At 40.0% G+C, this 25,853-nt stretch overlaps 1 protein-coding gene across 3 annotated transcripts in view; it reads left to right on the top strand.

Moving 5' to 3' along the window:
- unc5cb (unc-5 netrin receptor Cb) overlaps positions 1–25,853 on the top strand; it is a 129,245-nt gene that overhangs the window by 85,433 nt on the left and 17,959 nt on the right. The window contains exons 5-9 of one of the 3 annotated variants that reach the window (XM_085463728.1): positions 14,010–14,190; positions 16,653–16,820; positions 17,046–17,210; positions 21,100–21,156; positions 24,251–24,442. In XM_085463728.1, the coding sequence (XP_085319854.1) occupies positions 14,010–14,190; positions 16,653–16,820; positions 17,046–17,210; positions 21,100–21,156; positions 24,251–24,442 (763 nt within the window). The remainder of the gene's footprint in view (positions 1–14,009; positions 14,191–16,652; positions 16,821–17,045; positions 17,211–21,099; positions 21,157–24,250; positions 24,443–25,853) is intronic. The other 2 variants (XM_085463729.1, XM_085463730.1) reach the window with 2 other exon arrangements.

Here is a 25,853-nt window from a genome sequence, read left to right as displayed (position 1 = left end):
AGCTCGTCATATTGCAGCCACAGAAATTATTTTGTCCATGAAACCATAAAGCTGCACCTTCTTTTTGCCTTATAGTCTGATTTGTCATAACTTCTCCGTTTTGTGGTAAGCTTTTCTTTGGCTGTCACTTCTTCACCCTGACCTGTCTTATTTGGCTCAGCAGAACTAAAATATATATCTGTCTGTGAAGGTTCTCAGTCATCCAGGTCATCGTAGTCAAATATATATCCTGCTGCTTTTACACACGCACTCACATAAGCTCACCGATTCTCTGCGCGATCAACCTCTCACATGTTTAAGCTTGCTGCGGGAGATTTCACTTGTCATGTTTGCATAGTAAACTAACGATTAATAAGACGATGTCAGAGGAATTGGTGCACAAATTATCATCACTCACAGATCAGTGCTGTCGCTCTCTATACACAGTTCTCACGATTGCAAAGTGAAAGCAAAAAAACAAGCGCAAATTCAAACGCGATTTCAATATGTCACATATTGACAGTGGCTCACCGATGCCAATGACATAATTACCCAGCTACATTTCTGAAAGAATGCAAAAGTATTGACATATATTTTTCCTTCCTACAATAGCCCGACGGGCAGGGAAGAGATAGATTTTGGTAGCCCGACTGAAAAAATCGCTAGCCCCAGGACGTCAGGCTAGCGATATTGCAAGCCCTGTATCTGATTGAGGAATCATGCATCTTTGGAAAAGAGAGTTTATTACAGAGAAATGTCTCTTTCCAAAATAAAAGCTATACTATCCGCTTCTTCTGGGCTATATTCTCAGCAGCATAAGGAGAATCATGTGCTAACAGCTGTCTAAATGACTCGGCTAAAGTTAGTAGCATGCTTGTTGTTTTTGTCTTTGCACTAGGATGATGTCGGCGTAAATGTGCAGTCATATTCGTTGTGTTCCCACTAGTGCTTTCAGGTTAATCTCGTTGAAATGACCTTAACGCCACAACACGGCAAATCTCCGTTAACGAGCTACCGCCGATCGCCCCGTGCATGGGGCTAGACGGCCAACACGTTAACGAGCTAACTGCGCTAACACACTAGTTCCCACCCATGTAATTGAGCATTGCATGGCACATCCAACATACTGTTTTACTTTAGTCCATGACTCGCTTACCTTCAGGGTCATACGTCACATGAAAACCAAAATAATTCCAAACGCCAGATCTGAATGAGGGTGGGGTAGGTGCCCTGCGCTCTTCCTTCTGACTATGCTGTCTGTTTTGAGCGCTCAGTGGATCTGCGCTCAACACAGACAGCATCGTCAGAAGGAAAGTTGATAAAATAAATTACAAATGTTGTATTGTTCGATACATATGCGTACCGAACCGAAAGCACTGTATCGAACGGTTCAATATCGATACGAATATCGTTGCACCCCTAATATGTATGTGTATATATATATATATGTATATATATATGTATGTATATATATATATGTATGTATATATATATATATATATGTATGTATATATATATATATATGTATGTATATATGTATATATGTATATGTATATATATATATGTATATGTATATGTATATATATATATGTATATGTATATATATGTATATGTGTATATATATGTATGTATATATATATGTGTGTATATATATGTATATATATATGTGTGTATATATATGTATATATATATGTGTGTATATATATGTATATATATGTATATATATATATATTAAAGAAAATCTAGCATTTCATTCATTATGTATTACAAAATACACTCATCATCTTCTTATTGTCTTGATTTTTAAATAGTTTTTAATCTACTTTCAGTTTCTTCTGTATACATGGCTCTGCATATTTGTTTTATTTAGCAGTTTTTCTTTTACAGTTTGGTTTCATTTTAAATATTTGCATGTTTCAGTTTTGACTGCTCAAAAGTGTTCGGCTTTAGTTTATCTACTTATTTTTTTCAGTGTTAGTTTCTGCTAGTTTCCTTCATCCAATGACTACTGGGATAAGCCACAGCCTCCAAAAGTAGTAGAGAAAGAGCATAGATGGATTTATTTCAGAGGGAAATTTAAGACACACACAGGAGGCATTACAGTATAAACACTTAGATCACACTCACGTAGACACCCCAGTTTCACGTAAGATGAAGTAAAGCCACCCAAAGCTGGTTGTGTTAACAGACTAAAACTAACAAAGTGGGACATTTCCTACACATACATATACAATATACAAACAAGCACTGGTCTACAGATTGGGGTGTTTTCAGTCCCATTACCACAGGTGTGTAAAATCAAGTAACTAGGTAAGCAGTCTTCCTTTTAAAAAATAATGGGTCATTCTATAAAGAGGTCACTGAAGATTTTGCTGTTATGGGATGCTACCATTGCAACAGGTCAGGTTTGGAAATGTCTTACCTGCTAGTGGAAGTGGAAGCATTTAGGAACCACAGTCACAAGATGGAAGACCATTTAAAGTTACAGAGCAGGATTGCCAAGTGTTGAGGAACATAATGCGTGATTCACCAACAGTCTGCTGACTCAATAACTGCTCCAAACCTCCTCTTGCATTAACATCAGCACAAAAACTGTTCACCGGGAGCTTTGTGACATGGGTTTCGATGACCCAGCAGCTTCTCTATGTTTAATGTGTAGATAAAACAGTAACTTTGTCAATGTAGTATATTATTATCTTAAGTGCATAATATTGTTCTTGCTAGATTTTGTTATTTTCTGTGTGTAGTTTTTTTACCGGTTAACTTTTACTTAACTGTAATAACCTTGTCTATTGCTACTGTTGATTGGTGTCTAAAAACATTGTTCCACAGGTAGTAACATATTGCTCTGTTGTTTCGCTTTAGAAAAGATTCTGAGCTGTCATTAGAACTGAAAGCACTGATAGTTTGTGTTACTTCAAGGTGAATAGTTTTAGTTAAGCTTTCAAAAAGGCGTTCTGTCGAGATCAGCTATAATGCCAAAAGTGTTTCAGCTGTTTGAAACGGTTAGTTACCAAAGTATTTCAGCGTCCTCCCAACCAAATACATACTTGCACATTCAAAGAAGAAAGAAGCCCACATTTTGCAGAATCAAAGTAAGTCAATCCTAATTAGTTTTGATCTCAGATTACAAAGAACTGCACTGTTTGATGCGAGCTATTATCTATCTCCTGGTTCGTCTTTGTCTTCCCACTTTTTCAGATGATTTACATTATAAGCTGTCATGATGGTTTACCATAGTAATGACATCCTGTGATTCTTTTTAAGTGGTTTTGAGTTTTTCTTGGCTTTCTGCGTGGGCTGTTGCCCTGAAAACTAAACATTATGCTGAATAGCTTGGATTGCTTCTGTGATGATGCAGCAAGTTTTCATAAAAAAACACATGAAACATCTCAGAGGTTTTGGTACTTGAAGTTCAATCTAAGCCATTTTCATGTTTACTTAACTTATTTTTACTGAAGCACAATTAGTTGTGGAACACACACACACACACACACACACACACACACACACACACACACACACACACACACACACACACACACACACACACGCAGTTTTGCACACACAAAGAAAACAAGCAGCAGGCATTTATCTTGGCTCTCCCTGTGACCATTACCAATGGAACTTTGGCCTTTGAGAGCTGAAATACAGCGAGTTGGGTTTCTGGAATAGCACAGGGATTAAGTCATCTGAATGTCTTGTATGGTCTGACTAAATTAGACACTCAACAGGCTCCCTTAAAGTCATTGTTACACCTTTCCATAGCCATGAATATTTGATATGTACTTAATGAAGAGCAGAAGGAAAATCTAACTGTTGAGGCTATTCTAGGAACAGTAGAATCGGAGTGATTTGGCACAAAGGCTCTGTGCACTGTTTCACTGTTATATCAGCTTAGTGGCTGAGTGCTATCCGTAGTTATAGTAATAAAGGTAAAGATGGGAACTGAGAGCTTCTCACCAGCTCAATGCAGATCCTTCCCTTTGAAAACCCTCAGGAGGCTCTTTCATCCACATCTAAAGGACCTCTCGACAAGCAGCAGCGGCCTCTTTTTATACTTAATATGTGGCAGCCTTATAAACTCGACAGCAAAAAGAATTGTTTCTTTTCTTCGCCCATTCCCTCCGTCTCCATTTCGGAGCGCTTGTCACAGTCCTGAGACAAAGACAAGAGTTCAGAGGTTACGCAGGACCGGGAGGCACTGTGCCTATTTCCATGGAAGCAGGATTTTAATTCAGGCATCTCCTCAGTCGGTCGGGGTCCTGCCGTGTTATCACGGGTAACGAGTCATTGATGCTCTGCAGGGTATGGGCCCTGCTGCCATGATTAAGTCCATTGGCTTAATAAGAAGAAAGATGGGAAACACAAAGATCTTTACTTCACACTTTCTCATCCAGAGAGGGGAGAAAACTAATGCAGATGAATTAAAACAGCTGAGACACAAAATTCAATCCGTTTCAGTTCATGACAGATGTCATTGCTAATTTAAAAATATGTTCAAAATGCTTCATTATTATATAAAATCCAGTATAGTTCTTATATCTGGCACTTATCAAGCTTCATCATCAACCCCATTTTACACATAGAGCATGTAAGCGATTAGTGGTTTTTTTAGCCCACTTTTACTTAATTAGTGATATGAAGGCATGCTGCGACCGGTTGCCCATATGTTCACCTTGTCAGAAAATAGCTGAGTGCTTTTACTGCTGTAAAAATGCTGCATAGTTGCGTTATGAGAGTGCCAAGAATGTCAAGAGAAAAACACTTTAGTGCCCAGTGGAACAGGGAGGGCATTTTCATTAAGGTAACCCATGGGAAGAAAGAGTCACAAGGCCAGTCTAAATCCCTGTGGCAACCAACTAAAGATTGCCCTTCAGGCACTCACCTGTCAATCATTGCAGGTTTCCCGTGAAAAGACTGCGATTAATCCTAGTAGCCCCGCATTTGTGAGGTCTGCTGCCCGCACAGCCCTTTCTACTGTTGGGTGGGTAAGGTTTATTTGTCAAATGTATTTCATTCTGAAGATGATTTTCCCTGCATATATTAAGTCAGACTTCTGCTGAGAAAGGAAAGAAACTGTTGTAGAAAAAAAAATTGAATCCCTGCTCCCTATAGTAACAGTGTGTGGTGGTTGTGTTACAGTGAGGGAAGTATTTTGGGTCTCTGATCAATATAAAGGTGTTGTGAGTGACTTTATTCTATCAGAAAATATTTCTGTGTCTCTTTTTGCGGTATAAGAGGTCACCGAGTAAGTTAATTCTAAAAATGATGTGGATCATAAAGTACAGTTTCATAACAAGCAACAGCATGTGGAATCTATCTGTATAGTAAAGACAGAAGAACTTGTAGAATCACTGACCCCATAGACTTCCATAATTAAATGAACAGCATCCATCCATGAATGTATTCTACAACTCACCCACTTATATTAAAGATTAGTTATACATTATTATAGTTGTGGCTGCTTTTAGTGACAGGTGGATGCTGACACAGCAGCTGTAGCCAGTAGTTGCTCATTTGAATCACTAAGTGGATTGCTTAATTGTATTAACAGCTCATCCAAAGGGACTGTGCTCCAGTTTTTGTGGGGGAACTCTATTTGGATATTACTTTCTTGAAATAATTAGCAGGTGCCCATGTGTCTCTCTGATGCACTTTTAAAGTCTATAAGTGCTCTTCGGTAACCAACCGTGCTTGTGTCAGCTGATATCCTAGCAGTCCAGCATCTCGTCCACCGGAAGCAATTTGCAGCAACGTTCTTACCAGAGATCATAGAAAGTGACATTTAGCAACATTATGATGACAGGTGAAATAACCACTGCCAACATGAAGTGGGTGAGTCCCGAGTTAAACTCTTCTCGACTTGCGAGCAACTGAAGCAGCTGCTGGTAAGAATAAAGGCTACAAGTGGTATGACTGGATGGCAAATGAATCAGAGAATTGCTATGGCCATGTCCGCGAGCAACTGACCATAAACAAACAACCAAACAAAAAAGCAAAACATGACGAGCGAATCAAATCGCTTCCTGTGTGAACGCCCCTTAAGACATTGTTTACTTTAATCTGCATGCAAGAAACTGATTCTGGAAGACAAAACCAAACCAACATTATGTATTAAAGTCCCACTCGCCATTTGTAAGATTTTGAAACTTTGGCCATCTGGAAGCATATTTTTCACAAGCCCTTTTTTAGCAAACAAATAACGTTTGTTACAGATCATATAGTAAAAGAATAACTAAAACCACACATTTTCCCAAGCAAAGAATACAACATAGTGCGACTGTTTTTATTTGGTGGGAAAATTATTTCTGTATCACCTAAAAAAAACCAAAAACCTCCTTACCGCTTTTAAGCTGTTTGCACTGGGCTTGTGCTGTTTCAGTTTATTCGTATTCCTGAAGGTTGCATTCTGTATACCAAGTGAGATCTGACCTCTTGAGCAGCAAAGAAACCCTCTCCCTTGATGGAGTTATCATCTAAGCTTTGTTAAAAGTCAGGGCAGTCTCAGGGAAACCAAGCACTGAATGCAGAGAGTGTATTACACAGTTCTCTGACTGGGAAAGCCAGAGCCTCAGTAATGGTTTGTGTTAGGTTGTTATTTAAAAATTCTAATGAAATAACATGTGTGCCATGCCTCTCAATAGCCAACTTGCACTTATCCACCCACATGTGGTGAATTTATTAAAAAAAAAAAAGTATTGGCAGAAATCCCATAATCACATCATCACTGTCAGAATTTAATCATCCATTTAGTGACAGAAGGAGGATTTATAGAGACATTTTTAAACTATGGATTCTTAAGGTAGTTTCCCAACAAACACACATTGGTAAAAGAGTATCGTTTTGCCACACGTATGAGGTAAATGTACTGGGAAAGGGGAAAACAGAGTAAGCAGTGCCTCGCTATCCTTGGAGCCAGTTTAAGAAATGCCTGTGTTCCCTCAGCAGACTGTAGAGGAGAACTAAAGGTGGAAATGAACTGGGAGAGGTCATTATTCCTGGCTCGAGTCTTAGCGATCCATCTCCTCTATGGACACCTACAGTAGTAACCGCTCCAACTCCACTACTGTTATCTAAATTTGCCCTCTCTCCTCCTCCTCCCTAACCTGTCCCATTCCAGCTCCTCCACAAACACCCTCACAGACAAATATACTGGTTCGGCTACAACAAGCAATACCGGCATTAACGCTCACACTAACATTTTTCCCATCACATCTCAAGATATCACACGTTTGAGCATTTGGGCTTGTTAATATTTATACAGCTCACATTTCCATACTTGTCATGCAGGCAGATGCAGAGCATATGGCTTGTTGTCTGTAAGTGAATGATTGAATAATCAGTTTATAACCTTTAGTGGCTCATTCTCCAGGTGTGTCATTCAAGCCTGGAGCGGATATATACTGTGAAAAAAGGGAAATGAATAAATTACATCTGATAGATAGTTATAGTGCATGTGGAAAAGCAGAAGAGCTCATAATGACTTCTCCGTAGAAGTCTTGCACTTTGCTGTGGAATATTTTTTTTCTCTCCCCGTTCTTTATTTTCACACCCCTTTCCACCCCCACACTCTTCTGTACACTCTATTTCTGACACAACAGCGATGAGTAATGAATGGTTTTGCTTTGCAGTGGTTCTTAACAAGTGAGAGGATTGTATACAGTGTGTTCTGTCTATTGGGCTAATTAGTGTTTTGCTGGCACACCCAGGCAGAAACATCACACTCAGTGGCTACTCCTACATTGCTGCTCTAACCAGGTCTTCAGCCAGTAATGTTTGCTAGTGGGAGAAGAAGTGACAGTGGAGGCGCACCGAAGCTGCACTCTTATTTGAAAGCTGGGTGGTTTAAAGGACGTAGGCCACCTGGGTAGTCATTCAAAATAGAGCTATGCCTCACTGAGAGCAAAACTAATGGTGCACCGAGGGGCTACAGCTCCATTTATTAAGTTTTGATTTTAGACATTCAGGCTAAGGTCGTGGAGTTACATGTAAAATAAAATAACGCAACATATCAATGCATTTAGCAGCTATAAAACACTGTAAAGGTTTACCTTATGAACTCCATGAGATCTCAATATGTCAGTCTTGTTTAGCGCTCATGTCTGCTGACCCCAAGTGGTCGTGCTAAAAAAACTAATTATGTTGGATGCATGGATGAGTGGATGGATGGATAGATGTTTCAATGATGGATGGATAAGTGGGTGGTTGGATGGATGGATGGATGTACAAAAGCAGAAATTAAACATCAGGTATGTTCCTTCCTGGAGAACTGCATCTTTAGTGGAGACTTCACGTGTTGAGTAGATTCTCACCGATTCTGTGAAGAATACTGCTGTCTGTTTTATCACATCAAATTCCACTCATTATTCTTTAGCTGCTTATCTTACTCTATCAAAATTAGGGGCTGTAGCCTATCTGAGGGGAGTACACCCTTCAGTCCCTCCTTGTGATGAGACTCCATCTTCAAAGCTCATGAACCTTTCCAATATAAAACAAGGTGTAACTTTTCTTGACTTTATTAAAGCTTTTCATGAGTAAAACTGCAGAAAAGCATAAACCCATACTAACATTACTGTGACTCCACTTTGTGTAAAGCCCTAACACTGACAGGAATGCAAAAGGATATAGAATCACTCCATACCAAAATCAGTTATTTGGCTTCAGTTAAATTTGACCAAACTTAAAATGTCATTGTACCAACATTTAAAACACAATAACTGAGAATACTCACGGACAGTTTCCAAGGCAACAACATAAACCCATCATCCATAGCAGAACAAGCTAGTCACACCATGTGCTCTGCCATGCCCCACTACCACTGACTGCACTTTCTTAATGCCATAAGGTGGCACTGTGGTTCACGAAACTTCTCAAACATTTGCATGCTTTGATACCAAGAGCAGCTCAGCATGAGCTCATCCTCCAGTGTTTACCAGTGCAACAAACTTTTGGTTCTCAATGTCTAATACTCTGCCCCAAACAACTTATTGCGTAAAAAACCTTCCATGAACTCTTTATTTTTCAGTAATAATGGGAACAAACGTTAGTATACAAACCTAGCTTTTTGTGTTTGCATCTTCATGTGACATTATCACGGTGTGGTTTATAAATACGTTTTCTGCGATTTTCATTTAAAAATGAAATAAAGGGTTCTGGTATAATTCATCTGATTGAACAGGTAACCCATGTACTTTAAAGCAGTTGCTGAGGCCTTGGTTCAAATCTGCTCCAAGGCCATTTACTGCATGCCTTTGGCCTGCTTTACCGTCTTCTCTCCTCTATCTGTCTTAAGTAAAGGCTAAAAAATACATTAAATTAATCAAAAACTGACCAATTCACCATTTCATTTGTTCCATGCAAATTTCTACAAGCTAAATTTCTTGAACAAATTTGTCTTTCCAGTGGAATAACCCAGCATTTTATATTTGCACGAGATTTGCAAACTTCAGATGATCCCACCTCTGAAATAATTTAGTCTAGTCCGTGCACAAGAAGTCAATGGACTTTTATTGGCTTCAATGTCTTTAATTTTCTTAATCGATCCGTATTATTTGTGTAAATACAATTCAGTATGTTGATCTGTGAATATCGATGTGATTTTTCTTTGTTAACCTCATGCTTTAGACTTTGTCCCTTCTCGTTCATCTTAAATCTTCCTTTCTTCAAGCCAAAGTCACTTGTTTGTAACATTTTCCCCCCAATCGTCCATCTTTCTTCTTTCTTGTCCGTCCTTGCCTCTCGGTGATGATGTATTAGATATATTTTGGAACACTAGTGACTGCCCTCCTGGATGTGCACCTGCTCTCCTTCTCACTCATCTGTCTTTCTCCTCTTTGTCTTACCATCTCTCATTTACCTGTCCCCCTCCATTCCTAGTTCTACGTGCCCCCCCCACCCTACACTCACTTTCCCTCTCTCGCTCACTCTCTCACTGTGTGTCACTTGGCTGTCTTCAGCCAGACAGGCTTTTTCTTTATGGCAGCTGACATGTGGCAATTTCCTTTCGTTAATGACAAGAAATGTGCCAATTACCTCTCCGGATGTTTTACTGCCAATCAGACGCTAACGAGCTGTGAGCATGAGCATTTGGATGTGTGTGTATAACTTTGTGTATCTGTGTTTATGTCTTTTGAATCTGTTGGCATGAAAGAAACCTGAACAAGTTCAATGTGACATGAAGTTTTCTGCACATATGCAATTAGTATACAGACTGTGTAGCTTAGTTCCTTTAAAGACTGGTACTAGATTAGATCATACAGAAGTATGCCGTGCTGTGATTGGGATTCTGTTCAGTTCAGGTTTATCTATATAACGCCAATTCACAACAGTAGTTGCCTCAAGGCACTGTATTATTGTAAGGTAAAGAACCTATAATGATACAGAGAAATCTCCAACAATCAGATGACACCCTATGAGCAAGAACTTGTCACCAGTGGGAAGGAAAAGAGGGACACAGGACAAAAGATGCACTGTTGAGCTGAGCCAGAGATTAATAATAACTAATGATATACATATAAACAAACACATAGTAAGTGAAAAAAGGTGAGTGAAGGAGAAACACCCAGTGCATGATGAGAAGCCCCCAGCAGCCTACGCCTATTGTAACATAACTGAGGAAGGATTCAGGGTCACCTGATACGCCACACTTATTACACCACATATGCATAAACAGACAGTCTGCAAAGAAGAGTCTGTAAAAACACTTCCACCTGAAAAAGCACAGGTCATGCTAAAAGTATTCTTTCACGACATATACAACTTACACACAATATTACACAATACACACTATACATATACATACACAATATTACAGTTTTTGATGCTTGCATGTTGCACTTTGAATTTTACAAAATTTATGTGTGTGTGTGTGTGTGTGTGTGTGTGTGTGTGTGTGTGTGTGACTGTGTGTGTGTATGAATTTCAGTGGCCCTAATCTTCTTCTGCAACATGTAGCTTTACCTGTTCAAAGTACGTTTCAAATTAACGGAGCATATGTGATATTGTACAAAGAAACCCTATCACATGAAGGAACATGCCAAAAAATAATGGTTTCATCCTTTAAATGTGCAAATTTGCTGCTTTTACTTTTAAGAAGTTTGATAATAAAACCTGCTTAAGCTACCTGTCAGCAGCAAACCTCAATTAAAAAAAAACCAAAAAACCAACAACATTAAACATGCATTTTCAGCCAAGTCTAAAACTTTTGTGATCGTTTCGAATGTCCGGAGCATTATCAGTTGCCTGACAAAGAAACCATCAGTCACAGCCCTGTAGCCAAACAACCTTTTATAAATGAGTCCTAAATATAGTCAGTACAAAATAATCGGTGAACCATTGCTCAGTTTAGCTCCCCCACACGTTTCCCCCTTTTGACATGAGTTTCTACCACTTTATATTTCTTGTCACTCTGTCTCCCTCCCACCCCTCCATCTGCACTGAAAAGCGCTTTTGTTCAATTTTTAATTACCTTCTCATATAAAAGTGCTCTTGACATCTGAACACAGCAAATTTGAAGAGGCAGCCTCTGTGATTGGTGCAAAATTGGATAACCACCTCTTTGTATCAACTGTCAATCTCTATTCTAAGAAGAGACCTTTCACTTTTTAATTCCCTGTGCCCAACACACACTGATGCAGGCACCAAAAGAGAAAATATTTATGTCAAAAACAACAACAACAACGGAAAAAAAAACAGCCATTGTTTCTCCTGTTTGCATCATTAGATTGTTTGCTTTTGGTATTGCTTGTGTGTGGGAACAAAAGACAAAAAGTGGCAATCAGATCACTGTCAAATCTTTGTTCTCTGAACATAGGGGTCCTTCTTTCTGGTAGTGCTCGAAATGTTTTATTCATTATTAAAGACTGAGGGTGACACACACATGTACAGAAAATGTATGGGACCCGTACTCAGTAACTCTCCTGATGCCTGCACTTAAATTAGTCAGTTCTACATATATAAATATACGTAGAATTCTATACATATGTATAGAATATAAACCTTCTTGTTATATTTTTACAGTTACAGTTTGTTATTGCCTTCTTTGTAGTGAAATCGTGGTAATGTACACAGCATATGTGACTTAGTTGTGTCGGTATAAAATAAGAGAAACTTTGTAGAAGATGTCTGACTGACACCTGAGCTGCTGTCAAAATAATTAAAAGAAGACAGCTCAATAGCAGGAAACAACTAACTATAAACACTCACCAGCCACTTGATTAGGTACACCTTGCTAGTACCAGATTGGACCCCTTTTTACCCTCAATCTGTCCTAATTCTTGCACAGTTCCTGCAGATTCAGCAGCTGTACATCCATGATGTAAATCTGCTGTTCTACCACATTGCAAAGGTGATCTATTGGATTGAGATCTGGTGATTGTAAAGGACATTTGAATAGAGTGAACACATGAATGGATCTGAATGACATGATGTGTTACCCTGCTGGATAAGTGTGTGTGTGTGTGTGTGTGTGTGTGTGTGTGTGTGTATATCTATATGTAAACTCTGTTTTTATTAATGATCTAGACAGAAGTCTAATGAACTAGGTTAACATAAAACATTTCTTTTTGCATGAGTTCCTTGCAGAAATTATTATTTTTTAAATAATGATGTATCTTTGAATGATCTATCTCCTATATATTGCAATATACAGTCTGTCATGCTGCACTTTGTTCTCAAGGGAGAGAAATGTTTAGTTATATTTAATAGACGGCAAGTGATGGAACTGCGTCCCTCGTGGCTCTGTGAGATTGATTCGACTGATACGTGTTTATAGAGGAAGAAATTCATAAGCACCAAATGAACAGTGAATATACATTAAGCTTACAGTGGTTCACTGAAATGCTCAGTTGATATTGTGTTTTAAACCCCGTCTTTTTTCCGATGTAAGTGTGTGATGGGGATAAGTGCCTGTTGATGTGTTGTATGCAACAATTTGGGACTTGTTTACTGAGAATTAACTGTGAAAGGAAGTATTTAAAGTCTGTATTTTAAGATAAGATAAACTTTACATAGCAAAAACTAGAAAAAGAAAGAGCAGGTAGTCTTGCTGAGGTGCGATGCCGGTGATGCTGATATCCCAGTGCATGTCATAGTGGGTCTGTATTCTCTTTTGAGAAACTCCTAACAATGCCGGTCTTACAACAATGGCCAGTGTATTCTACGTTTTCACAGCACAAAATGCTGTTTCTGTGTTGTTGCCTAAGAAATTCAAAAACAACAGTGACTGTTTTGTCTTGGCCAGTCTCATATCAGGTTATTGCCCTACTTTTTGCGATATTCTATCTCTCATGAGAAAGCCCCTTTATAAACATCCTGCTTATCTTTCTCTGTAGTCCTCCTTGGTGTCTTATCTCTTATCAGGCCCTGTTACTCATGCGCTATCACAATGCACAGGAAGTTAGCTGTTTGCCAGGCCTCTTCATCACTGGACAGTTTCTTTGAAGAAAACCAGAGAACCAGGAAATATTTTGAATCAAACTGGCTGCGGACTGTGAGGCGGCACATGTTTTTCTTTTCTCTCTTCTTGAAGAGAGAAAAGGGATCTCGGTGAATTACAGCAAATAAAGCCTCCAAATGATCTTCTGTTCCGCGATAGTGCCTGGAGTGCAATATCAGTTTCATTTGGAAAAATGAAACTCAAAAGAAAAGGTCAGAGAGCTTCTCAGCCTGAGGAATTCTGGAGAGTTTTCTTGTCTCTGTTGTCTGACAGCTTTAAGCTTTGTTCTAGGGGGAGAATAAAAAGAGCATGATAGCTATTGACTTTTTGTAGCAGGACCTCAGAGTAAACATAGTAATCCTGGCACTCACAGTTATTTGAGAGGTTAGACAGAAACTACACAAAAACCATCACTGTTTAAACACTTCACTTTGATTTTTGGTACAATTTAATGAGGTCAAACTGTCTTATATCTCCTTTCACATCCTCCTTTTTTTAAAAAAAAAAAAAATGCATTTCTGTTGCCTCCAAGCTCGCAGTTTTCTTTCTCACTTTCACATTCCTGATTTCCTTTGTTTGGTTTTTTTTGTAGGTGGAGTGGCTTAAGAACGAGGAGGTTATCGACCCTGCAGACGACAGAAACTTCTACATCACCATCGACCACAACCTCATTATTAAACAGGCTCGCCTCTCTGACACGGCCAACTACACCTGTGTGGCAAAGAACATTGTGGCGAAAAGACGCAGCACAACTGCCACAGTTATTGTCTATGGTAACCTACAGTCTTACCTTTCTACACGTTAATACAATTCGATTCAAAGTAGTTTACATGTGTCTGACCAGCTCATTGTTCTTACCAACCACACGGCTGATTAGTAAAGTGAGACACTGGTGTTGAGGAAACTTCCTTTATGAAGTTCAGCTCGGCTCAAAGTAAAAACTAATTTCAAAGTCACTCTGCATACTTTAAATCTCCCCCTCTCTCTCTCATGCAGCGTGTAACATTCACTCATTTTGTTCCTACCAGAAGGTGTGCAAGGAATGGAAGATTTGTTTTTTTTCTCTTTTTTGATCTGCAGAGGTGCTGATGTGGCTGAGCTGTACTTAAAGAGACCCCTGCTGTGGTTTCACGCAGCCTCGCGCACTGTCTCTCTAACATCAGCTAACATGACTGTTATTGCACAGCACGGTTCTGACGTTAAACTTCAACAGCTGCTGGAGGCTACTTAAGACAGAACAAATGACACGTGAAGCAAATGTTCCTTTGAACCTCAGACATTGTTCTTTTTTTCTGTAGAAATGACTACTGGCTTGATAGCTCATTTAACTGAGGCCAGCAGAGTTCATCCTGTGCTTGATAGAACTTTTCATGGCTTTGCCAATTTAACTCTAAAAGGGAATAATAAAACAACTGCCCTCTTTCAGGTTCAGTATTATAATAGGAAGGCAGTGAGACAAGTGTCTCCTCAAGAATTTCATGTTACTAGCAGAGTATATTAGAGCCAAGTGTCAAAAAAGCACTTTGATGTCAGCCTGTCCTTTTCCTTTCCAAAGAGGACTACACAAGCATTCGTGTATACCCTGATTTCCTAAAAAGGCTGGGACTCTGTCTTAAGTGTGAAAGAGATTGCACTGACCTATAAATCAGTTAAACACTATATTCATCTAAAAGAAAAAGCTGAACATGTCAAAATATTGGATAGGCCAACAAAAAACAGTTGTTTAATGCTGCTAAAAAGAGAATCAGGACCCCCTGGAGTAACCTCTTACAATCTGTTCAGTTAATCTGCAGTGTTTCAGTTTGGGGATTGTATCATTTGTTGTATATACTGTAATATCATTAAAGGATTCAGAGAATTTGGATAAATCTCAGCACACCAGGGTAAAGTCTGCAAATTGTTATCGAATGGCTGTGTCCTTTGGCTGCTCATGTGGCACCAGATATGATTCTGTAGTGGAAAAGTGGAAAACACAGCTTGAGTTCAGAAACACTTCTGAAAACCTCTGCAAATAAAAACAAATGGTATAAAAATAAGATCCAGAAACGCTGCAGATTTCTCTCTGCCTCATCCTGTGGGCGATGAGCTGAAGGTGAGAAGGATGGTGGTCTTGTGGCCGGTGCACAGCTTAAGAGTATCAGTATCAGAAATGGTATGGGGGGAACATTAGTGCACATGGTATATGTGACCTGCATTGTTGATGCTAAACAGTATGTACATGTTTTGGATATGGGTCTGTAGTAAGTCTGTAGTCCAGGTGCTAAACTGGCCTGCCTTTGGTTCAGACCTGTTGGAAACATTTGTTTCAATGTGAAACAAAAATAGTTTTGCAAATCTTTTGCATTTTACACAGTCGTTCAGCTGTTTTGGAAATAAGTCTCTTTTGGAAAGGGGAAGCATAAGTTGACAGTGCTATTGTACAATATTACTGTACATGAAAGTATACACATTTCCCTGCAAAGAAGTGTGAGAAAACCTAGAGAATAAGGGCTATGCCTAATACTAGTGATATATAAATTAGAAGGAAAGGGAGCATGTTTATATCCCAGAGGTTTCCAGCAAAATCCCAGACAAAGATACTAGAAACAGTAAGTTGATAAGAAGAAAATGGCAGGGAGAGAAGAAGAAAAGAGGCGCGAAAGACAGAAGATAGAGCCTTTAATCATGGAGGAGACAAAGCAGACAGTAAATAAATGTGGGTCTTCCCCCAGAGTCCAATATTTTGGGCTTCACTCATAAGCATGTCACATTTGAAGGTCTGAGACTCCAAGGGGCCTGGTTCCACCATCTGAAATGCCACAGACTTGTTCTCAGCCACAAGCCCTGATGTCACTCCGCGCTGGATTTAGTCGCTGACAGAGATGGATGAGAGAGGGAAGAGAGGCATTAGAGGGAATCAGTGAATGGAAAATGCAGCAGTCTGACCAGAATTTACTGTCTGTCTGCAGTGCAAAGTAATTGCCCGATAGTTTAAGGTCAAAATGCAAAACAAAATGAACAATATTGGTACATTATATAGTAGGCAAATCACTTGAACCTCTGAGCTGGGCTTTCTTAGACAGTCAAATTAATGAGCTGGTCACTGAAAACAAACATGCAGAGTTTTTAATTTCATGGGTTTAGTTCTTTCACTCTAATTCACACACATTTGTGTTTTATTTTATTATTCAATTTAACAGTTTCACAGACCATAATCAAGTTATACTTAACATGTTTTACCACCGTGTGTTTCCAGTGAATGGTGGATGGTCGACATGGACAGAGTGGTCAGTGTGTAACAGCCGCTGTGGCCGTGGTTACCAGAAACGCACACGGAGCTGTACTAACCCAGCGCCACTCAATGGCGGTGCCATCTGTGAAGGGCAAGGCATCCAGAAGCTACCGTGTAATCCTCTCTGCCCAGGTATTAAAATGATAACACGCCCATGTGTACGTGGGCGTGTTGAGTTCAGGTGCACATAAACGAAATGCATTCAATTTGATGCGACTCTGTACGTTTGCACAAATTCCGCCCAGTTCGTGCGTCCACCGCACCCACTCCACCTGCTCGCGCGCTAAATTCATCTTCATCTTCTCATTTGTCATCTCGTTCGCTCGACCCTCATCTGTCCTGTCTGTTATGTGATAGTGGATGGCCTGTGGACAGAGTGGAGTAAGTGGTCCACCTGTGGGACAGAGTGCACCCACTGGAGGAGGAGAGAATGCAGCGACCCAGCACCCAAAAACGGGGGAAAGGACTGTGAGGGCATGGTGCTCCAGTCTAAGAACTGCACCGATGGGCTGTGCATGCAGAGTGAGTACCCGATTAATCCTCTGCGACTGTCTGACCTGCCAACAAAAGAAATCTCTTCACCCTTTGACCGGGAATTTCACTGTGCTCTTTCATCACTGCGCGCTGTGTTTCACATCCTCACATAACACGCTCACCCTGTCCTCACCCAGTCTGTTTCACTTCGCTCATACATAAACAATAAGACAAGCCGAAACGCCTCTCTGTCCTCTGCACTTGATCTGTTTCTCTTTATTTTTATGTACACAACAGACAAAAGCGTTTTTGATCAAAGCAACATAAAATCAAAAACCACCACACATCTTCCTGTGTCAGTTCTATTGCAAGCATAAGTACACGTTTTAAAAAAAAAAAGTACTTGGCCGCAAGAGGAAGCAATCTAACTAATTATCCTTGTCATAAGCTAAGAATTTGGGAGGTATATTTGAAAATAATAAGTCATTATGCACTAATTACACAAAGGGGAGGGGGCACAACGACTAAACTGCTTTGATTACTACCTTTACTGAAAAACTCTGGATTCCTGCGTCCAACGATAGGAAACACAAGGCCACAAAGTAGCACGTGTTTGGACTCGCCCTCTTTTCCGAGCTGGCCTTTATGTTCACTGTAAAGTGAACAAATTCATATCATTTGGTATTACAATAACTTAAAAAAAAACACAAAAGACATCCAGATGCACCAGCATTTTTTTTCTTTGCTTTTACTTTGTCTTTCAAGTAGCAAACTAAAGCCAGTTTGTGGTGCAGCCAGATATTTTTCTGCAGGCGGAGAATTGTTTTCTTCTCCTCTTTGTTCCAGTGAAGTTAAAAACAGCCACGCACTCCAGTGAAGCCAACAATCCTGCTTCCTCTGCCTTATAACACATTCACAGATTAGAATCGAGCCGCAGTTGCTTTGATGCACGTTTGTGTGTATGTGTTTGCATGCGTGCCGCAGTATTATGTTGTTACAGGGTGAAACACCTACATCCTAAAACATCAAAACTAAACCAAAAGTGCTAGTAGTGATTCTGTGCCTTTAATAAAAAGAGAGAGTCTGTGAAAGGGAGAGAGCATCGCAGAGTAAGTGAATTAAACTCTGTGTCTAGTTGCATAAAATTCCTATTTAATAAACATCTCTGTAGGTGTAGGACCCAATCGCTGTCACAAATGCCTCTGTCGTGTGTATAACCTATTACAGATGGTGATGTGACACTAATAATATAACAGCAGCTCAGCTGCTAGATGTATAAAATTTGAGACAGCTAGCGACTGCTGTGTGCAGCAGATCTGAGTTTTTGCTGCACCATAAGGTTGTAAACTGCTACCTGTTGATGTGGTGTAGCGTAGGTTACATCTTCAGATGCAGATGGCTGGTGGATCTGTATGCCTCTGAAGTAGATGCCTGCCGTCACACGCATGTTCTATATGTGCTAAGGACGGTGTTCAGGAAACGTTTTAACATCAGAGAGAGGTTGCATTAGCTCATTACGAGAGGGAGCACATATGTAAACGGCATATAGAAGCACGAGAGAGAGAGAGAAAAAAATCAATAAGAAGGCCGTGACAGATGTGCTGTTATTTGTCTTTCTTCGTCTTGTTTTATTTCCCTCTGCAACACAACATATGTTCACCCCACACTTCCCTGCCCTTCTGTACACCCTTTGCAACTCAGCCTACACCAAAAGCATTAGTTCTTGGTAGATTGATGGCTAGTTTTCAGAGAATATAAAGCCATAATGATATAGATTTAGGATCATTTCAGAGATTGATTTTCTTTCTTTTCTTTTTTTTGGGGAAGCTAAAAGGGTGAAGCCACTTATGTCAATGCTAATGACCATTTCCACAAGCATTTAGGAGAACGGCCCATTATCTGAAAGCTCATGTTATGGCAAATATGATTGGGAATGGAAGTTGTGTGCAATCTGAACTCACCTTGGACCGCTGGTCTGCTCCCTCTAGTGCAGGGCCGTGATCTGAGCAAACACGTGTCTGTGGATTCCATTGCAGCTTGATCTTATTTTCTGTTGTTTGAATTTATTTAAATCATTTCAATTGCAGTCCATCACCAAAATCCACTGAAGGAATTTGATAGACCAGACCTTGAAATAGAACGTGGTGCTCAGCTCCATCACTGCCTCCTGCAGAAATACAACTGACTCGCGTCAAAAAGAGTTGTTATAATTAACTTTGCAGCTTGTTTATCACATTTAGACTGTCAGGGAGTTTTCTGGGTGGGAGGGGTTGGATTTAACAAAGTTATGTGTCTTTAAATTGATCTAGAAAGGTTGCACTCTGCGTGTTTAGAGAGAAGTTCCCAACTCTTACACATGTAGAGTTTTCACTGTTCACTTAGCCTGACCTGTCTAAATCTCTTTTTTGCACTCTCCCTGTGGTCTGCAGCTCTTGATACTGATGTTGTTTTTCAAGCCTTTGGTAACCCTGCTCTCTGACACGACATTTTCTCTGACATATTGATCTAGAGAGAGGGGAACACCAACTCCAGCAAGGGGACACGCTTCATTGCTATCGAACACCAGAGGCAGGACAGCCGTGACTCCTAAGCTTCAGTTCAGACTCTTAAGTTTCAGTTCAGCCTCCAAACACCATAAAGTTATATCCTCTGTGTTTTATATGCGGTTTCAAAGATTAGTTAAAATGTCAATAAATATTATTTGTCATGTAATTAGCAATTTCATTAAACATAGAAGAGTAAGGAGCCTTTAAATAACGTGACAAATGACTTTCTCTTCCCCAAATGACAGTGTATTTCCCAGAGATTGGAAATCTGTCACATTCAAAGGAGTAATTGTTAAAACACAGACAATGATTTCCTGTACTATGCTTCCCTCTTCCTCTCCCAGCTCTGTGTTGCCAATAAAGAATAAACTTCGGCGATCTGACGTTTCCTTATGAGCCCACCCACTGAAGCATGCCTTTATGTCGGCTGTGCTGTAGACTCGGTTGGGCTGAATAGAAACTCCACAGGATGGGTTCAAATGGGCCATCAGTTAGACTGAATGCAACAGCCGACCTCCCCCTGCTCCGTCCCGGCATCCCGGTTGCCTGATTACATGTACACACCAATCTCATCTATCAGGCCATTGATTTTCCTGTCAGTCCACTTGTCTGCCTGTGGCTCTCTCCCTTTTCCAATAAGGACTTCATTGTTTGTATAGTTGTTTATGGATGTCCCAGGGAGACTGAATATTATGTGTGCTTGTGCACTATTCCTGGCTCTGTCTTTCTAGCCTGCTTTGCACTTCATTTCAGTAAAAAACCTGGCCACAACAAAAAACAACCAAGACCCCAGTTTGGGCCAAAAAACACACACACACACACATACACACATAAAAAAAACAACCTATCTTAGCTGAAGATTTTTCTAATCTCTCAATCGCATGTCTTCAACTTTCCACATCACTGTCCTTCAGCCCTTTTCCACTTCCTGCTTCCCTAACATAATCATTCCTTTTATCTCGCGCACTACCCTCTCCATCCACCTTCCAGTGACAGATGAAAGGCTGTAGGTTCTGCCGACTCGGCTGGAGCCCACACTTTATCAGCCCCACCATCCCCCTCACCTGCCAGCATCAGTCCTGCTGCTGCTAAGGCACTAAGCCCAGTTGATGGATCGCGCCACTCTCTTACAGAACCTCCATGTTTCCCCTGCTCTCCTCATCCATCTCCATACACAGATATAGAGAGGAGGGGCCAAATCAAGAAAGATCGCTTCCCCGTGCCATCACTCCTACTCATGAGTTTGTTGCTGTCTCATTTGTTGAGTTTGTTTTTCTGTTGGAAATTTGATTTTCATCATCCCTCTCCTCCCCCCCACCCTCATCTTTCTCTCTTCCCTCCCCTTCTCCATACCTCTCGCTCTACTATCCATATCCGCTTCTCTCTTCAAGGTTCCTTATATCAGAAGTCCTCTGAGGCAAAAGACAAGAGTGATATTGGAAATTCATGTGAGTTATTGTTTTGTTTTGTTTTTTCCCCCCATTTAGTTCTTTTTTCATTATTTCTGCATTCTTGTCACGTCTGCCTTTGTTTTGTTTTTTTTAAGGCATCTTTAATGCTTTAATGTGCACGACCTGAATTTGCAGTCTTACATACAGATTTTCCTTTTTAGCAAAAAGCAACATTTCAGAAATAGCCATTTTGCACTAAAAGCATAAAACAAAACACAACAACGTGTCCATAAGTAAAATGAAAAACAATGTTTGCGAATGTTCTTCTGTGTCCACCAGCGAGTTATTGTTGCTCTTCTGTTTTTTACTTCATAACCACCTCAGGATATGATCCGTTTTGATCGCCCTAACCCTTTCCTCGTAATGTGTCTGTGCTAGCAGGCTGCTTGTTTACAGCCACGCTACTATTCTCGAAGTAAGAGCTGACCCTGCTCTTTACCCTGCCGAACTTTGCCTCACCAGCAGCTCATGCACTGTGTCAAGCAGACATTTTAACCTACCAGATAGTAAAGCTTTCGGAAATGAACATTGTTTATTGATCAGTTACCAGGCAAGAGCATAAACTCAAAATAATATTTGCTGTGACCTCCATTTGCTTTAAAATATCACCAGTTCTCATAGAAATATCCTCAGTATGTGTGTGTGCATATCATATATATATATATATATATATTTCAAAATTCTCAGCTAGAAGAATTTTTGTAGGTTGTTCTTGCACAGTTCTTCTGTGGATTTCGGCTGCTTTAAGATTTTTGTCTCTTCATGTATAATTTAGGGCTGACTCAATGTTCTGGTCGGAGTGAGGGGCGAGGCTCTGTAAGACTGTTGCTTCTTGGTTTTAAAGGTCTTTGTGAATCTGTCTGTTTTTGGGTTGTTGTTAGTTTAAATGTGACCTTTTCAAAGAGCCCATTTGTTGGTATGTGCTATGGTTAAGAATTTGCACATCTATGCTGATTTTCTTTGGGGGGTGGGGGCATTATTTTCCATCTCTCACCCATCCCTTTGTAAATTTTTGCAACCTCGCTGAGAATGAAGTGTTCAAATAATCCCTTTCAGTTTCATTTCTTGTACTTTCCAACAATGGCTCATGTTCAAAGCGATGTATTAATCTAAGTGATACGTTTTAATGCGTACACTTAGCAGGTTGCTGCCTTTATCATCAAAGCATGAATAGAAGATTATTCGACTGAGGGGATATATGTTAAATAACTGCGGGGAAGCTTGGCAGAGGGAACGCAGTGAAATTACATTTTCAAACTTTCATCACTGACTCCCTGCTCTGTTTTCTGTTTGTGTCTGTGCTAGAAGAAGGATTAGAGGATGTATCTTTAATGCGATGTCTCACTCCAGGCTGAAAAGTCATGGCTGGGACATGCATGTCCTTCCTCACAGAAAACATCTATGGGAGCACTACAATATTAATACCATTTTTCCCCACTTAAATTGTAGTCTTTCAATAAAAATTACAGAAATGATCTTTAATTGAAATGGAGGTCACTCTAAATATTATTCAATAGGGATTCATCAAGAAATTAAATGTAATATGATTTAAATAAGTGTTGAATAGTGGACTTATTTAATTACATTGAAATCCTTTTTATGGAATAAAAATCAAACCATAAGTTACTGGAAATGAAGCCAGAAAGGAAGTATGTGATTAAAATGACACAACGCGTGACTTTCACTTGTCACGAAAGCACTCTGCTCTTGGTTTCCTTTCGCTCCGCTCCTTTATCCTCCTTTGTGCGCGAGAACACAAGAGACACAGACTGAGTGCCTTCTGTATCCCTGAGACACAAATGCTCGGCCATCATGCACGTCTTCAAAGCGCCCTGTATGGATTTATGGGTGACACTGCCATCTACTGGTGCAGATATTGTGCAATTTCAACACACACATCATCTCAAAAATTGTTGTGTCTGCCCGATCACAACACCTTTTTGTTCTCCTGTTGATAAGAGTGTGTTTGTAAGCATTTGCTTTGGCGTTTGTCTTTCTTTGGACAATGACTTCACTTGTGCAATGTCCATGCATGTGTTGAACAATACGTGCATACATGCTCATACATGCCTTTTTGACATTTCGTGTCCTCCACATAAGAGCTTCACCCCCATTTGTCAACTTGGTGACAGTGAAGGACATTCCTTATCAAACACCAAAGAGAGTTCAGACTGTCAGTAGGCATCCATTAAAAGGTTTGATCTTTAATGAGAGCCCGTCTGAGTCTGTATTTCTAAAAGGCACATATATCCATGCCAGGCCTACTAATCACTGAGGCTTCTCCAGCTGGATAGTGGACAGAAAGTCTCTGGGAGGGAGACGGAGATGAAAGACAATTTGAGAAATGTGAGCCATGTCTAGATCTTATCTGCAGTGTGTAAGAACAAAAACAGAGACAGACTCTGAACTTCAGCACAGAGCATGGTAATTTGAAGATGAAAACATCGACATCTCTGTCTTCAGAACTTTTGATCTTGGTTCTGAGCAGAAATCTTTGTGTCACTGGACCGCGGTGGAACAGCCTTCTTTATTAATTGTGCTGTTTAAATGAATTTTTGTCACCATTTACTTTATTATATGGTTATTACATTGTTATTTTATCAAGGTCTTGCACATGACACAGTGCAGTATGTATTATTTCAAGAATTCTGAGGCCATTTTTAACATTCGCATACAAGATAGTGAACAGATGTTGGCGTACCTTTTAGTGTGTCGCACATGTCCAAGCAAACAGTGAAAAAAGGCCAGATGATGTGTGTCAAACTAAGTTGCCTGCATCATTATCTCGCCTCAGTTTTAACAATCAAGAGAGCCTCGTGTTTTTTTCATGAACTGTGTTTCCCACAGCAGGTCAGCATTAATCAAAAAAGACTGGAGCTATACTTCGTGCATTTATTTCTCAGTAGATAGTTATTAATATCCGGCTCAATCGTAAACCAGGATATTACCCTGCTGATAATGGCTTCATCACAAGTCCTGCATACTGAGAGAAAAAGGCTTTATGTCATAAATGGAAGCATTACGAGATCTTAAAAGACTTTTTTTTTTCTGTCTGTGTTTTTTGTCTTTCGTCCCCAAACTCCTTCTCCAGTGGCCCCCACTACTGATGATGTAGCTCTTTATGTGGGTATTGTGATAGCAGTGATCATGTGCCTGGTTATCTCCGTCGTCGTGGCACTCTTCATCTACAGGAAGAACCACCGGGACTTCAGCTCTGACATCATTGATTCCTCTGCCCTCAACGGAGGGTTCCAGCCGGTCAGCATTAAGACCGCTCGCAAAGGTGAGTTATACGAGAGAGGCGTGTGTGAGTGTTTGAGCGTTGGTTTTTCTATATATCAAAATGTAACTGCATCTCAAATCGGTACATAAATAGATTAAACTTTCTTCTGTGTGAAAGGTAAGTGCACCTTTGCTGTCCTAGAGTTGCCCCCTTTAATCCAAGGAACTTTTAGATCCGTAACTGTGTCACTGGCTTAAAAATGTTACCATTTTTTCCAAGTAAAAATCCCTTCAGTTGCAAGATATTTGAAGAAAAGGCCATTTGAATGGGATTCTATAGCCCTCCATTTGTTCTTTTTGAGCCCATTATTAGTGGATTTCCTTTTGTCACTAGTATAATTATCCTGTTAGTTTCAGCTTTTGGGCAAATGGTCTCACAATATCTTCATTTGCTCTTTGATATCATGAAGAATTAATTGTTAAATCAGTCACTGCAAGCTGCCCGGTCCCAGATGCAGCTAACCCTAATCCATTACATTTGGTGAGCTGTTTTTGGTCTGCGCCAAACATTTTTATGTATTCTGACCAAACAGTTCTGCCCTCGATTCGCCTGTCTACATCACATTATTCCAAGACGTCTGGTTCGTACCTGTATGTTCACTGGCCAGCTGTGATTTTGCTCTAATGTTCTTTTTGGACAACTTTTCAACTTTTTCCTGGAACGCCTCTCACGCACGTCAGATTTTAAGATTTTTTGGTTGTATATTCAAGCACTTGCATCCCAACAGTTGCAAAATAAACCCACAAATCATGGGATCAAGTTTTCAAGCATTCCTTGATGACTTCTTTTTTGCATCAGACAGTCTGCTTTTGCTGTGGCAGCTGTTCCCACACATGGAAATAGCTATTATTTTACCAAGAAGTGTAATAAATTTAACAAATGAGGCAAAACTTAAATGCACAAAGTTTTGAAAGAACCTAATGTGCCAAATGTTTCCTCAAAACCTGCCCAAAAACCGTGTTAAAAACTGAATATTTTGTTTCCATAAAATTAAGATACAGAAAGTGGCTCCGTGTATTGTTGAAGCTTAAGCACAATTCAATCCTCTTTTAGTAAAGGTGTTGCTACTTAATGGTACAGACTCAGTTCAGCAGATTAAAAGAAATGTAATACTCGACCTTAGACACACCTGTGTTGTCAGGCATATGGAATGACTTTCATTAGTGCTGGCATTAATAATAGCTTCATTATCTTCAAAACATTACCTTAACCCACTGAGACACGTCTGACTCTGGAGGCACGTGCGTCAGCCGTGGTGAAACTATTAAAATGCTTGCTGTTGTGATGGGAGGCCACATTATGCCCAGTCATTAAAGCACAATAAGGCCAGTCTCTGTGTAATTAGATTTGGACTGTTGATGCAGGACTTAAAGTAAGTTACATGCATGAGGACAGGTCACTGTGAACTGGC

The sequence above is a fragment of the Copadichromis virginalis genome, linkage group LG7 (assembly GCF_057382275.1).
Source record: "Copadichromis virginalis isolate Kocher_CV1m ecotype Utaka linkage group LG7, C_Virginalis_male_GT1.1, whole genome shotgun sequence".
Taxonomy (NCBI): domain Eukaryota; kingdom Metazoa; phylum Chordata; class Actinopteri; order Cichliformes; family Cichlidae; genus Copadichromis; species Copadichromis virginalis.
This window is presented reverse-complemented; position numbering and strand designations above follow the sequence as displayed.